The 16,969-nt window shown below is 39.6% G+C and overlaps 1 protein-coding gene across 1 annotated transcript in view; it reads left to right on the top strand.

The window, feature by feature from the left end:
- Window positions 1-16,969, top strand: part of clpb (ClpB family mitochondrial disaggregase) — a 93,158-nt gene that overhangs the window by 27,116 nt on the left and 49,073 nt on the right. Inside the window, exons 5-6 of the mRNA XM_061919122.1 lie at window positions 2,691-2,819; window positions 12,850-12,947. Coding sequence (XP_061775106.1) covers window positions 2,691-2,819; window positions 12,850-12,947 — 227 coding nt within the window. The remainder of the gene's footprint in view (window positions 1-2,690; window positions 2,820-12,849; window positions 12,948-16,969) is intronic.

Raw genomic sequence — 16,969 nt, 5'->3', positions numbered from 1 at the left:
GATGTCCGATAATATCGGACTGTCGATAATATCGGCCGATAAATGCTTTAAAATGTAACATCGGAAATTATCGGTATCGGTTTCAAAAAGTAAAATGTATTACTTTTTAAAACGCCGCTCTACGGAGTGGTACACGGACGTATAGAGAAGTACAGAGCGCCAATAAACCTTAAAGCAGGGGTCACCAACCTTTTTGAAACCAAGAGCTACTTCTTGGGTACCGATTAATGCAAAGGGCTACCAGTTTGATACACACTTAAATAAATTGCCAGAAATAGCCAAATTGCTCAATTTACCTTTAATAATTAAATCTATATATATAAAAAAAATGGGTATTTCTGTCTGTCATTCCCTTGTACATTTTTTTTCCTTTTACGGGAGGTTTTTTGATGAAGAAAACACTTATTGAACGGTTTAAAAGAGGAGAAAACACAAAGAAATAAAAATTAAAATTTAAAACGTAGTTTAATCTTCAATTTCGACTCTTTAAAATTCAAAATTCAACCAACAAAAACATAGAGAAAAACTAGCTAATTTGAATCTTTTTGAAAAAATTAAAAAAAGAATTTATGGAACATCATTAGTAATTTTTCCTGATTAAGATTGATTTTAGAATTTTGATGACATGTTTTAAATAGGTTAAAATCCAATCTGCACTTTGTTAGAATATACAACAAATTGGACCAAGCTATATTTCTAACAAATACGAATCATTATTTCTTCTAGATTCTCCAGAGCAAAAATTTTAAAAGAAATTGAAAACACTTTGAAATAAGATTTAAATTTGATTCTACAGATTTTCTAGATTTGCCGGAATAATTTTTTGGAATTTTAATCATAAGTTTGAAGAAATATTTCACAAATATTTTTCGTCAAAAAAACAGAAGCTAAAATGAAGAATTTAATTAAAGTGTAGTTATTATTTTTTACAATAAAAAAAATACTTGAACATTGATTTAAATTATCAGGAAAGAAGAGTAAGGAATTTAAAAGATAAAAAGGTATATGTGTTTAAAAATCCTAAAATAATTTTTAAGGTTGTATTTTTTCTCTAAAATGGTCTTTCTGAAAGTTATAAGAAGCAAAGTAAAAAAATAAATGAATTTATTTAAACAAGTGAAGACCAAGTCTTTAAAATATTTTTCTTGGATTTTCAAATTCTATTTGAGTTTTGTCTAACTTAGAATTAAAAATGTCGAGCAAAGCGAGACCAGATTGCTAGTAAATAAGTAAAATTTTAAAAATAAAGGCAGCTCACTGGTAAGTGCTGCTATTTGAGCTATTTTTAGAACAGGCCAACAGGCGACTCATCTGGTCCTTACGGGCTACCTGGTGCCCGCGGGCACCGGGGTGACCCCTGCCTTAAAGGCACTGCCTTTGCGTGCCGGCCTAGTCACATAATATCTACAGCTTTTCAAACACACAAGTGAATGCAAAGCATGCTTGGTCAACAGCCTTACAGGTCACACTGAGGGTGGCCGTACAAACTACTTTAACACTGTTACAAATATGCGCCACACTGTGAACCCACACCGAACAAGAATGACAAACGCCACAATTTAAATCGCTTTCACTCTTCTGTATTTGCAATGAATGACTCCGATCGAGTAATTTCTTTTTTAATTGTAATTTTTTTTAAACGTGGCACTTCACTTTGATTTATAGCATTGGCCTAACAAAAAATGTACTTTTAAATTGTCAGTTTTGAAAATTAATTTATTTAATGTAAATAAAGTAAGAAAAAACTATTTTATTTGACAATTAGGGCTGCTAAGCAAATTGTTCAGGTTTCTGCATGGATCTGTGCGGTTTCAAAATACTGTATTCTTAGATAACGTTATTTTTGTTTTGTATGTAATGTAATATATTAAATTGTTATTAAAATCAAGATTGCTAAAAAACAGTGACGGCGTGCACACACGTAACTGCCATAAAACAAGTTCACAGGAAATGACGTAGTCTCTGTGCATGCGTTAACCGATCTTGTCTTCCGGTACCGATCGTGTAGTGAAAGGAAACTTTATTTATGTGCCTTCACTTCGACTGCGTCTCCTCCCCGTCTGCCATGTTGTAGTGTTTAGCGCCTCCAGGTGGTGTCTACACTAATTACGAGCAAGTCTGCCCCACAGTAAAAGTATAGCGTCAAATAAGGAACCCATTGTGACTAGAATGGCGGACTCGCACAAAGCTCTTGGGGTACATCGCTACCATATATGGATATATACGGTGATGTCACAAGCTGGAAAAATGTCACACGTTGTGCAAATTCCAAATGGCTCATTTGGATGGAGTATGAACGAAGGCAAGATTGTTTTATAAAATCTCCGTCATGCTTCCATGGTTAAATATCGAACTTTCGGGACATTTTGGCCATTTTTTTTACATAAAGCAATACAAACTAAAATTAATATTATATAAAACATATGAATCACTAGAATACACTAACTATCTGGGCAAGTTAAAAAAAAACAACAATAAAAAACTATCCAGTTACAATTAAATGGTAACCAAAGATAAATACTCTAATACCGTCTTTTCATTTATGATAGATCAGCTGAAGTAAGTGTGCTGGTTCCTCCAAAATTTGATGTTTGCTCTGGGCCATTTGGTCATCTAACCTAAACAAGAGAACTTTTGTTGAAGGACTTACTATCCCAGGTAACTTTCAGGTCTCTGTTCTCCCCTTGCAGTTCTGGTGTCCAGAGAGGATGAATTCAGCAGCAGACTAAGCAGCAGGGCGGGTTTTCGAGGCTGCACCGCGCTCCACTACGCCACGCTGGCTGACGACCCATCCACCGTCCGTGTGCTGCTGGAGTTTGGTATGTCATGCCCCAAACTACAACCATGGAATGTAGAGGAAATATATGTTGAATGTTCATGTTTTTAAAACATTAGAATTAAGAAAACCTCACTTCTGAATTGTACTATACTATACCCAGGGCTTTAGGCTTATTGTGGTCTCGATGTTTAATAATCTTTATTTATAATCATTCAACTTTAAAAAAAAACGCCCAAACCACGCTAAGCCTGTCGCCACCAAACATGCACTGAAGAATTAATTATTAATATCATTTAGTTGAAACTAGCTTTTTAAAACACATGCAAAAATCCTATCTATTTATTTTTTTAGAATTGTGGTATTAACTATTTAAATTATGTAATTGTAAACCCGTTCCCTTTGGCATGTATACACGCCCATCATTGATCATCGGATGCGGTTTTCCACGCACATGCCAGTAGATAGCGCACTCCATAATCAGAAAGCCCGCAATATTTACATGTTTTTGTCTTAGTTTCATCAAGTGTTCAAATTAATGGTGTCAATAGGCCTTTTTATTGGGGCTAAAGGCTCCCTATAATATCCTTAAACCGCCCTACACTTTTGGGGCGTGGTTAAGAGGGGAGGAGTATATTTACAGCTAGAATTCACCAAGTCAAGTATTTTATATATATATATATATATATATATATACATACATACATATATATATATATATCCTGAAAGTATGCAAACAAAACAGTGTTTAGATAATTGATACTTCAAACTTGCATAAATAAATCTTAAGGAATATAACGTAACTTGGCTTCTGAGAGCTTCAAAATGCAATGAATAAAATGCTAAAATTGTTGATAAACAAGCAATTGTTTTAATAATTAAACATGGTCATTTTAAATGAATTATTATGATCATTTCAAATTAATTACTTCAAATATGTTTATTATTTATCGATCCGGTGTTCGAGGACCACTGCCCTACGTCAACAACACGGTCGGCGGCCCGTCGGCGTGCAGCTCTTACATCGCCGCCATCTACTTCACCCTCAGCAGCCTGACCAGCGTCGGCTTTGGCAACGTGTGCGCCAACACGGACGCCGAGAAGATCTTCTCCATCTGCACCATGCTCATCGGCGGTATGCCGGACGCCTTGTATGGAATAACGTGATTGGGCAGGCACGCTGTTTATATCGTGGGAAAGCGGACGTAAAAAAAGGCTGTCCTCACTCAGGTCCGCATGGAGCTGGAGGGGGCGTGGCCTCCAGCTCCGGTTGAAAACCGGGAGAATATTTGTCCCGGGGGGTTTTCTGGACAGGCGCTGAATTTCGGGAGTCTCCCGGAAAATTCGGGAGAGTTGGCAAGTATGGGTTATTGAGTAATGGAAAGCATAAACATGTGACAGGAAGTGATGTCATCCTAATGGCATAGCAGCACACAAAATTAATGAATGAATGAAGCGTTCGTACACCAAGACATGGTTCCCACGGAGGCATATTAGACGCCATTTAGAGGTTTGTAAAACAAAATGTTTACAAATAGAGGGGTTTCGTGAATCGGGTTTCCACTGTATTTAGTTATCTGCTAACCACCTGTCAGCCATAAAGCCTGATCTGCATTGAAAGGAATTAATCGGCATTGGCCGATCACATACTTTTTTCCAAAAACCATCCGATACGGATCGGTGCCCGATCCTAACATCCCTAATTAGTGATCATACATGTTCTTTTCTTCTTCTTTGCAATCTACAGTTTTTCAAATGAATGCACATGATTCAAAACAGTATTGCAGCTCATTTGAAATTGATCACTTGTTCACACCACGCCCCTGTTCACCCCATGGTACCCGCACCTGTCATTGACGCACACACACACACACATGCATTTATAGACCCCGGAGGCAGAATATCCCCCTCAGTTTCCAGGCGAGCAGCTCTTAAACAAGCCAGGCCTAGTTGAACTGTGACCTCCACACAGAACAAGCCCTCGGGGTAACGCCACACTCACAGGAAGTGCCTTTCATAAATGTGGGCAAGAGCAAAATGACTCATTTCGCCAATTAGGAGATGCACGTTTTCTTGAATATGACCGCTTTTGTCAGTTATTTAGGAGTTTACGCCGACTTTTCATACATGAAAAAAATGACATGATTATACACTGCACAATCGCACAAGTATTAATGTCTTGTTTATATTCATGATGGATGGTGCGTTCAAAGCCGTCTGTCCCGTCTCACCCCTGCCCCTGTGAGCACACTTAAACAAATCACCTTGTATAACTCGATCAGATTTACCCGTGGACGCATATTTGAAAAATAAAAGGTAAGAACTTTCGCAAAGCAGGGACATTTGTTTTTATGCGCCAATTGGATTACGGTGGGGGTATTACAGCTTCCTGTTGGACAGGGCCATCGCTCGGCCGGCGCCGCTATCACGGCCAATAAGCGTCTTAAAGGCCTACTGAAATAAGATTCTCTTATTTAAACAGGGATAGCAGGTCCATTCTATGTGTCATACTTGATCATTTCGCAATATTGCCATATTTTTGCTGAAAGGATTTAGTAGAGAACATTGACGATAAAGTTCGCAACTTTTGGTCACTAATAAAAAAGCCTTGCCTGCACCGGAAGTAGCAGACGATGTGCGCGTGACATCACTGGTTGTAGAGCTCCTCACATCTGAACATTGCTTACAGTCATGGCCACCAGCAGCTAGAGCGATTCGGGCCGAGAAAGGGACAATTTCCCCATTAATTTGAGCGAGGATGAAAGATTTGTGGATGAGGATAGTGAGAGTGAAGGACTAGAAGAGAAAAAATAATGACAATGGGAGCGATTCAGATGTTATTAGACACACTTACTAGGATAATTCTGGAAAATCCCTTATCTGCTTATTGTGTTACTAGTGTTGTAGTGAGATTATATAACAATACCTGAAAGTCAAAAGGGGTGTGGCGACCGCCAGTGTCTCTGAGGGAAGCCACGGAGGAGCCAAGAGAGTCGCAGCTGCCTCTTTGACAGCTGCAGGAAGAACGACGCTCATGTCTACGGTAAGAGCCGACTTATTACCACAATTTTCTCACCGAAACCTGCCGGTCGACATGTGGTAGAGAACCATGTTCGCTTGACCGTTCTGTTCCATGTTAAAGCTTCATTATTAGGGAATGTAAAAAAAAAAACACTGGCTGTGTTTGTTTTGCCACAGCCGACCGCAATACAACGCTTTCCACCAACATCTTTCTTCTTTGCAGTCTCCATTATTAATTGAACAAATTGCAAAAGATTCAGCAACACAGATGTCCAGAGAACTGTGTAAATAAATAAATGATAAATGGGTTGTACTTGTATAGCGCTTTTCTACCTTCAAGGTACTCAAAGCTCTTTGACACTACTTCCACATTTACCCATTCACACACACATTCACACACTGATGGAGGGAGCTGCCATGCAAGGCGCCAAACAGCACCCATCAGGAGCAAGGGTGAAGTGTCTTGCTCAGGTCACAACGGACGTGACGAGGTTGGTACTAGGTGGGATTTGAACCAGGGACCCTCGGGTTGCGCACGGCCACTCTCCCACTGCGCCACGCCGTCCCTAATTATGCGATTAAAGCAGACTACTTATTAAGAACATGTCCGCTACAACCGGTGGCGTCACGCGCACGTGTCATCATACGCGTCATCATTCCGCGACGTTTTCAACAGGATACTTTGCGGGAAATTTAAAATTGCAATTTAGTCAACTAAATCGGCCATATTGGCATGTGTTGCAATGTTAATATTTCATCATTGATATATAAACTATCAGACTGCGTGGTCGGTAGTAGTGGTTTTTAGTAATTAGGCCTTTAAGCTCCATGAACACCACAATGCCCATTTTGAATTTGTAAGCTAAGTTTCATTATTCATTTGTGTTCAGCCGTTACCTCTTTTGAGGCGTGATCACCGCAAAAACGTATAAAACCACAGCTTGAGGATATTTTGCCGCTTTGTGCGCGTGTCATTTAGGTACACGCCGTGTGTATCTTTTACCTTATTTCCCCTGTGTTAGTGTGTGTCCATCCTACCCCAGTAGCCTTGGGTTTGCTCTTTTGGCCTGAGCCGGCCTCACACCCGCGCGTCCATCCATCACAGTCTCCCCGGCCCACCCTCGGGCCTCGCCGCACCCCACAAGTCCCCTCGCCCTACCTGCAGAGGCTCTCTAGCTTCTCCCTAGGCTCCACATCAGGTCCTGGGGCCAGGGGCACTAAGACCGTAATGGACGCCACCGTAGGTGGTGGCAGGCACACCAGCTCAGACGCAAACAATGCAGGGACAAGGACACACACATACACATGCACAAAGACCAGCAGGGGCTCTCTCCTGCCAGCTGCCGTGAAAGAGCAGGCGGAGGAAATAGGAAAGGGGAGGGCACCCCTAATAGGCATAACTAAAGCACTCCTAATGAAGGGATCTTGTGTATGCGCGTGTGTGAGTGTGTGTGTGTGTTGTAGTGTTCAGCTGTGGTGTCTGTGTGTGTCGTTAGTGTTGATCCAGTTATAAAGTGGTATGGCCCAGAGGGTTGGCCTGATATTAAAGCCCTAAATGATGCTATTTATTATGTTGTGTGTGCATTTGTGTGTGTGTGTGTGTGTGTGTGTGTGTGCGCCTTATTGCTTTCCTCCCTCATGTTTTTGGTGGGGTGTGTCAGTGTATTGTTGTTGAAATCGATCGCCTCATGAGCAGGTCACAGTTTTTAGGGGTTTATCGATGTGATTATTAGTCTCTGTGGTCGGCGCTCAGAGAAACGGGAACGCGCGCCCATCTCTATTGATCGCGCACACTGAGAGCGTTGTTAAGTGTAGCTTACTCATGTGATTCCTACTCCTGTCCTGGCTATTGTCTTTTAGGGTCGAATCGCTTGTCAGAATAACTTTTTTTTTTTCAACTCGAAATCTAATAACACACGCATTAAACTACTCAAAAAGAGGTTTTGTGCCATTTCGTGCAACTTGATTTCATTGTTGGACAAGGTTTGGAAACTAACAGGAGTGACTTTTTAACTATAAATTTAGCCACATAGCGTCTATGCCAGGGGTGTCCAAAGTGCGGCCCGGGGGCCATTTGCGGCCCGCAGCTAATCGTTTACCGGCCCACCACACATTCTGCAAAAATTGCAAAATTGATGGTATTGCAAAAATAAAAAAAACATTTTAAAAAAGTGGAATGAGGTGAAATCTAATGATAAAAAGTGGCAATGTTGACACAAAGCTGACATGCAGGCAGTTTTTTTTTCCTTTTGGCTTTATTTTCCTTTTTTTCCATTGCTCAAAAAAAAAGGACCCAAAAATCTGTTATAATGAATTATTACTTAAAAATTATCACTTTAAAATGTTTTATGTGGAAAAAATATTGCATATGTTGTGTGGTTGCCATATAAAAACGTCAAAGTTTTGACAAAAGAGCATAAAACAAACAAAATAATAGTTCAAACTTAAAATCGACAGATATCAGAAGTTGATCTTGAAATTTAAGTGTTAAAAGTAAAAAAAAAAAAAGAATAAAAATGCATCACTTAATGAGTGGGGAACCTTTCGGATCTCAAATATATTTAGTAGGATTTTATTTAACTTTTCACTGTGATTACTCAAAAATATTAAATAATTAAAATCAATGGTGTCCTGCATTATTGATCTTTGAGGGCTTTAATTGCTAAATAAAGGAACTCTTCTGAAGGAATCATTAAAGTACTATCTATCTATCTAAATACTGCATATTTCAGTTTTACTATAAAAAACAAAGTTGTCTTTGACAGAAAAGGCATAAAACCTTATTTGTTTTACTTTATATCAACCTCAAGTTGATATAGAGATTTACTGTAAGCATTAAATCAAAAGAAATAATAATAATTTGACTTATTTTTAACATTTTAGTGACTGCGACCCTCTATGATCCCCAGAGCCTTAAGGATTAAAAAAAAAAAAAATCCATATATTTTGTTATGGTTTGAATATGAAAAATATCAAAATGGCCCCCGCATGCTTACATTTTTCCGTGTGCGGCTCTCTGTGGAAAAAGTTTGGACACCCCTGGTCTATGCTAATAGGTGTTAATAATAACCCCATAACAGTGACACAACTGGAAAAAATTTTTATTTACTAATAATAAAACATGATCATCAAGGTAACTGGATTGTGTTGAGATCTTAGTCAGTAATTTTGGATAATTGCACTATTTGTTATGGGAAGGGATGTCGAATGATCGCGGTTATTGCAATGAAATACATAATCATATTTAGTGTGTTTTGTTTTTCTAATTATGTTCATCTAATTTTTATTGTCTAACACTGTCTGCATGCCTGCAAATTGTCTCGTCGCCTTCTTGTTCTGGAATGACAGCAGCAACGCAGCGCAAAGATCATATGTAGCCACGGCGAAAAAGAAGTGTCACTCAATGATGAGATTTTGTCAGTGATCTTGGGAATTTTCAATAGTGGGGATAGAATGAGTTACGTCTCACAAACTGAGTGAAATGTTCATAATGAACTTAAAAACGTTTCAGAAGTGTGTTTGTGTAAGTTTGAATGTTGTCTTGTTTTATTTTGTTTCAGAGTGATCTGTTACACGAGTTATGGAGAAATGGCATCACTTCCAGAGTGAATATATTAAGTAATTACAGATCAAAATATTTTTCTTTTTTTATCACTTAGAAAGCACTAATTACAATAGGTACCACTGTATTTTTGTCTCATTCTTGTGAGAATCCTGCATGTGACTGAAGCATTATGAAGTGGGACTTTCCAGGGCTTGCTGCAGTGTGCTCAAACCACCAGATTGTATCTGTGAGCAGGTAATAATGTATCATCTCTTTCTCTTTTGGTCTTTATCTGGTCGGTGGTGTATAGTATTCTTCACGCATTCTTTGCTCACGCTTAAAGTGAAGGATGAAGAAAAAATACAGTGGTGCCTATTGAAGGGGTTGACTGTTACAATTTTGTTCCCTAGCTTTTAATTTTCATTTTTATTGGACAGCTTAAATCAGGGGTGTCAAACGCATTTTAGATCGGGGGCCACGCGGAGAAAAATCTACTCCCAAGTGGGCCGAACTGGTATAATCACGGCACGATAACTTAAAAATTAAGACAACTTCAGATTGTTTTCTTTGTTTAAAAATAGAACAAGCACATGCTGAAATCGTACAAATCATAATGTTGTTGGGGTTTTATTTACACTTATTTATACTTTATGAATAAATTATTTGAATTTTCATCAGTCAACCCATTGGTGTTCATTTTCAATCTATCGAGCTAAAAAAATATCAATATCAAATTACAGAAAGGTATTTATGTAGTTTGCTCATTTTCCTCGACTGGTACTCTAGTTTATTTTTTTTACATATTTGGCATAATCTACAAAGATACAAACAATTCCTATTGCGACATCTAGTGGACACATTCAGAACAGCAAATTCGGATAATATATCGAATATCGAGTTTAAGCAAAAATATATAAAGATACTTTTTCCTCCATATCGCCCATCCCTACATTCACTGTAAAATGGTTATTATATAGTTATTCATATGATATGTAGATAGCACATATTTAGCAATCAAAAAATCCCACTACCGCTCAGGAGTCGGACTTACTCTTATTGTCATAGTTTCTCGGTTTGTTTTCACTGAAAATGTAGGCTACCGTAATTAGCAACAATGAGAACTTCCTCTCTTAGACTTAGACTTCCTTTTATTTTCATTGTAATTTGAACTTTACAGTACAGATACGAATGAAATATTATTGCATTAGTTCGTTGTAGTGCAGGATAAACGAGTAATAAGGTACAGATATGAATAAATAGATTTCTGTACAGATAGATATATTGCACTTTTGCAAATACATCCATGGACCAGGGACGGCGTGGCGCAGTGGGAAAGTGGCCGTGCGCAACCCGAGGGTCCCTGGTTCAATCCCCACCTAGTACCAACCTCGTCACGTCCGTTGTGTCCTGAGCAAGACACTTCACCCTTGCTCCTGATGGGTGCTGTTTGGCGCCTTGCATGGCAGCTCCCTCCATCAGTGTGTGAATGTGTGTGTGAATGGGTAAATGTGGAAGTAGTGTCAAAGCGCTTTGAGTACTTTGAAGGTAGAAAAGCGCTATACAAGTACAACCCATTTATTTATTTATGTTTATGGATGTATGTTATATTGTCTTTATATTCTTGCGAGTTCATTTGTTTTTGGGGAGGATTGAGGGGATTATTATGATGCATTCAAGAGTCTTATGGCTTGGGGGAAGAAGCTGTTACAGAACATGGAGGTTCTGCTACAAAGGCTGCGGAACCTCTTTTTAGAGTCCAGCAGTGAAAACAGTCCTTGTTGGGGGTGGGAGGAGTCTCTGCAGATTTTCTGAGCTCTGGTCAGGCAGCGGCTTTTTGCGATTTTTTTCTGGATAGGAGGAAGAGGAGTCCTGATTATCTTGTCCGCCGTTTTCACCACTCTCTGCAGAGACTTTCAGTCTGAGGCACTGCAGGCTCCAATCCAGACAGAGATGCAGTACTTACTCTCACTGTATTTGTCTACATGCTTACTGGTCTAAAGACACTATGACAGAAATACACTTTAAAATAATTACTTACAGCGTCAGTGACACAGTCACCTCTTTATCTACACAAAGTATTTCATTTCAATGGGTATTTAACTCGAGGAGATCCTTCAAGATGTCAAAGAATTCCATTTTTGCCCTTGATGATGGTTGAGGCTAAACAAACCCGACAACTATTGACAAATATTTGTGTGACAAACACAATCGAGTTTGACCACAGTGGTGTCCAATGAAACAACCATTTAGATCAACCATTTAGGGACGGCGTGGCGCAGTGGGGAGAGTGGCCGTGCGCAACCCGAGCGTCCCTGGTTCAATTCCCACCTAGTACCAACCTCGTCACGTCCGTTGTGTCCTGAGCAAGACACTTCACCCTTGCTCCTGATGGGTGCTGGTTGGCGCCTTGCATGGCAGCTCCCTCCATCAGTGTGTGAATGTGTGTGTGAATGGGTAAATGTGGAAGTAGTGTCAAAGCGCTTTGAGTACCTTGAAGGTAGAAAAGCGCTATACAAGTACAACCCATTTATCATTTATTTATTATTTAGATATAATTGGCATTATTATAGACGTGCGATTCCTGAATAAGTGTTATTTTTTTATTTTATTTTATTTGTTTTGTTCTGTCCAGCTTCTCAGGCAAATCATTAAGTTGAGGTAAATGCCCATATCGGCTGTTCAGATTAATTTACAAAAGAGAAGTGTAGGATACTTCTCTTGTTGCCTTAGTTGTATTTGATTTTATTAAATGTATTTATTTTATCATTTGGTGCAGATGAGACGGAGCAGGAGGGTATAGAAAGAGGAAAAAAAAGACAGAGGGGGAAATTGTGGGCGCAAGAGGGGAATAAGACAGAGAAACAAAAACAACAACAGCAAACACAACAATAACAATAGAGCAACACCAGCAAATATGATATGTACAAATATGATGGTAAAAGTGATAGTGATGGAACAAGTGTTATTTAATGTCTCTAAGTGTTCTTCATACTGTTGAGGCACGTGTGTGTGGGTGACTAAGGTTGTAAGGTGGTGGCCTCAATCAGGGCAGAAGGCACCGCTAACCATCTTCTTTGACCCTGCCACACTCCACACACACACACACACACGCTGTGTCATCACGTTTGTCCTCCCAGCTTCCTTCAAGATGTGACCCCTGCATTTGTGCGCGCGCTTTGTGCAATGGAGGACCCCCAACCTGCAGCAACCTGCAGTGTGTAAAGGTTGTGAGCGGATGCTGTGGACACAGCGTGTCATCGCCGTTACCGATATGAAACCCCTGCTGGGTCATTGCGTGGCACGCCTGCTTCACTTCAGTTACTCAGTGACCCGCTGAACCTGCGTGACCTCTGACCCTTTTGCCGACTTGTTTCCATCTGCGTTTTAAAACCTGCTGATGAGGTGCATCATGTAGAAATATCCAAGATGATGATGATGTTGTTTTTTTTTGTATGCTTTTTGTGACCCTATTCCAATGCACGGCAAATCTATGTGTGTTCGCATGCAGGTGCAAACCCCCTACACATCAATGGTCTGGGACACACAGCGCAGGCCTATGCCAAAGAAGGAGAAGTGCGCACACTTTTGCAGGAATGGGAAGGAAAGGTAGGACATGCTCCTCACATTCTGATGTGGTCTGGGGAATGTTTAGAATGTGCAGGCAATTAGAGCAACCTTGGTTTAAATATGTTCAAATGTATGTTTCCTGGTCAGCGCATATGCACACACTGAGAGACACACACACACACACACACACACACACACACACACACACACACACACACACATTGACACAAGGACACAATGACACAAACACTCACCAGGACGTCTTTGCATGAGTGACAGCTGCTGGGGTGTACCAGAAATGTGAAAGCTGGTTGATGTTAACAGGGGTTAAAACCTTTTCAAGAGATAAAATGTGAGAAATCAATACACTCAACCCCACACATCACTACATGAATATAAATGCAGTATAATTGTATTGTTACTAGGGCTTCTTGATCCGACATTGATCCGATATCAGCAAAATTATAAGGATTACCGTACTTTCCGGGCTATAGAGCACACCCTTATATAAGACACATTCACTACATTTTAGGGGAATTTTCCCCCCCCCCCATATATTAACCGCACCAGACTATAAGGGGCAGATACATATGTTGTGAAATTACCGTATTTTTCTGGATTATAAATCACTCCGGAGTATACATCGCACCGGCCGAAAATGCATAATAAAGAAGGAAAAAAAACATGTATACGTCGCACTGGAGTATAAGTCGCATTTTTGGGGGAAATTTGATTTGATACAATCCAACACCAAGAATAGACATTTGAAAGGCAATTTAAAATAAATAAAGAATAGTGAACCACAGACTGAATAAGTGTACGTTATATGACGCAAAAATAACCAACAAAGAAGGTGCCTGGTATGTTAACGTAACATATTATGATAAGAGTCATTCAAATAACTATAACATATAGAACATGCTATACGTTTACCAAACAATCTGTCACTCCTAATCGATAAATCCGATGAAATCTTCTTCCTCGATGTCTCTTCTAAACAACTCTGCCAACTCCAAAGGTATGCGTCGCTTCCTCTTGTCGTTTTCTGCTGCATATTTCACTACGTCCAGCTTGTAATCTGCAGTATATGATTTCCTTTTCGGTGCCATTTTTGTTCAGCCCATTTTAGTTTTTATAAGTTCCCGCCAATGTTGAAATGATCCACTTTAATAGCTACGGCAGTAGCATATAGCAGTTAGCATCCCATGACCCACAATGCACTTCTGCCATGACCCCCCCCCCTGCCAAATTCTTATTGGTTGACGTGTGTGTGACGATTGCTGACCTTTTCTTCGTCTCTTCCGCGAATGAGATAAATAATATTATTTAATATTTTACAGGAATGTGTTAATAATTTCACACATAAGTCGCTCCGGAGTATATGTCGCACCCCCGGCCAAACTATGAAAAAAAACTGTGATTTATAATCCAAAAAATACTGTAGTTATTTACACAGAAATATTTTGGAAATGTTTTTAATAGTTTCCAAATGGTGTCCGTAACACGGCAGTAAAACGGCTGATTAAACAAAACAGAAGTCATCGTCAAGCTCGCTCTCCAATCAGCTAAACAGACTCAATAACTCCGCGGTGATGTCGTAATGAATTTATTGAGGAATTTGCGAAACTGAAACAATACAAATAAAATGCCATTGTAAGTTAATAATACTAACACACTCGTAAAAGTGTTAGCATATTAGCTAATGCTAATGACACTGGCTTCATACAAATATGCATGAAAATACTCTTATACACTTACAAACATTGCTTAGAGTGATGAACAAAGAATTTGTACGAGTAGACATGCCATGGGCGGCTACAAGATGGAACGGCACTTCCGTTATAAATCCCTAAAAAGAAGGGCATTGCGGCACGACAGCGCCTGCAGTAAACTACTCGTCCAAAAGATGGCGTCATAGCACAAACAGTAACACACCTTTTCAGTGTCTTTTCTTGTTTTGTTTTACAAAACTATTTGCATTGTGACCAGCAGCGACGAAAAACCCAAATATTAGCTGCCCTGTTGTAGAAGCCGCAGGGCTCAAAGCGTACGAAAAAAGTAGCGGTTTATAGTCTGGAATTTATGGTATATCTGCGTACATCTAGAATCTCCGATATAAGCGCTCTGTTGCAAGCCTGCAGCGTGTTTATTTGTGCAAAACTGAACAGCCAGTTAACATTTAAATGTCCTCCAATAAACACACAAAATTGGTCTTTTCTTCTACTTTAGTCAAGTCATTGACAAAAGGTAAACATGGTAGGCTATAGGCTACTAGGAGTTAACAGCTACACAACAGCCAAGCACACAATAACACACAAGCTAGACATATGTAATACAGTAAGTGTCCTTCATTTAACAATATTGCAGTGTCAATATTAACAAATATTAGTTACAGATACAAACTTTCCAAGGCAGAAGCGTATTACAAAGAATCCAGTAACAAAGCTGAATTTAATGAATTATTGTGCCTTTGTTTTCTATCCCCACACTGTTTCTACTTGTAAGTACTCTGTGTGTGAGTGTTGTTTAACATGCACCTCTGCTCAGTTTAGCAGCAATGTCACAATGTCAAGTTTGGGGAAAAAAAGGTATTTTTTTTAGAAGCCGTATAGAACCATTTTTAATTCATCAGTACCGCGGTACTTTCTTAGTTTCGGTATATCGTACAACCCGAGTTCAAACTATACGCTGCTTTGTATTAGAAATGGTTACAACGGAGGATGCACGTCAGACTGAAATGGCGCTCCCACGCAAAGCCCTTCGGGTAAAAATCTACTAAATGTGGATGTCACACCAGGGAAAAACGTCACACCAGCTCGTTTGGAGGAAATAAGGAAGGCAAGATTATTTTATAGATATCTCTGCAATGCCTCCACGGTTTGAGTTCAAATTTTCAGGACTTATGCAAAACCCAAATACACAATAGCACAGGGGTAGGGAACCTGTGGCTCTTTTGGTGACTGCATCTGGCTCTCATATAAATCTTAGCTGACATTGATTAACACAATAGGTAATGAATAATTCCGCTGGTAATCAGTGTTAAAAATAACATTCAAAATATAAAACATTCTCATGCATTTTAATCCAGCCATCCATTTTTTACATCACCTGTTCAAGAAGTCACATTAAAGGCCTACTGAAACCCACTACTACCGACCACGCAGTCTGATAGTTTATATATCAATGATGAAATATTAACATTGCAACACATGCCAATACGGCCGGTTTAGTTTACTAAATTACAATTTTAATTTCCTGCGGACTTTCTTGTTTAAAAGGTTGCGGAATGATGACGCGTGCGCGTGACGTCACGGACTGTAGAGGACATATAAGCGCAGCACCATTTGCGGCTAAAAGTCATCTCTTTTCATCGCGCAATTGACCAGTATTCTGGACATCTTTGTTGCTGAATCTTTTGCAATTTGTTCAATTAATAATGGAGAAGTCAAAGTAGAAAGATGGAGGTGGGAAGCTTTAGCCTTTAGCCACACAAACACACGGTGTTTCCTTGTTTAAAATTCCCGGAGGTGAAGCTTTACTATGGATCAGAGCGGTCAAGCGAACATGGTTCGCGACCACTTGTCAACCGGCAGGTTTCGGTGAGAAAATTGTGGTAAAAAGTCGCCTCTTACCGGAGATCAGCTGAGCTTGCGCCGTCCATGCAGCTGCCGTCGACTTTCTGGCGTCAAGACACCCGTGGCCACACCCCTCTGACTATCAGGTACTATTTAATCTCACTAAAACACTAGCAACATAATAGAAAGATAAGGGATTTCCCAGAATTATCCTAGTAAATGTGTCTAAAAACATCTGAATCTGTCCCAATGCCATCGCCTTTTTTTTTCAACTTTATTTTTTATTTTTTTCTAGTCCTTCCCTATCAATAACATCATCCACGAATCTTTCACCTTCGCTCAAATTAATGGGGAAAATGTCGTTTTCTCGGTCCGAATAGCTCTTGCTGCTGGAGGCTCCCATTATAAACAATGTGAGGACGTGAGGAGCCCTCGCCCTTGTGACTTCCGGTAAAGGCAAGGCTTTTTTTATTAGCGACCAAAAGT

The sequence above is a fragment of the Nerophis ophidion genome, linkage group LG13, assembly GCF_033978795.1.
Source record: "Nerophis ophidion isolate RoL-2023_Sa linkage group LG13, RoL_Noph_v1.0, whole genome shotgun sequence".
In the NCBI taxonomy this organism is placed as follows: Eukaryota; Metazoa; Chordata; class Actinopteri; order Syngnathiformes; family Syngnathidae; genus Nerophis; species Nerophis ophidion.
The sequence above is the reverse complement of the archived record's forward strand: the minus strand, read 5'-3'. Positions and strand labels throughout refer to the sequence as shown.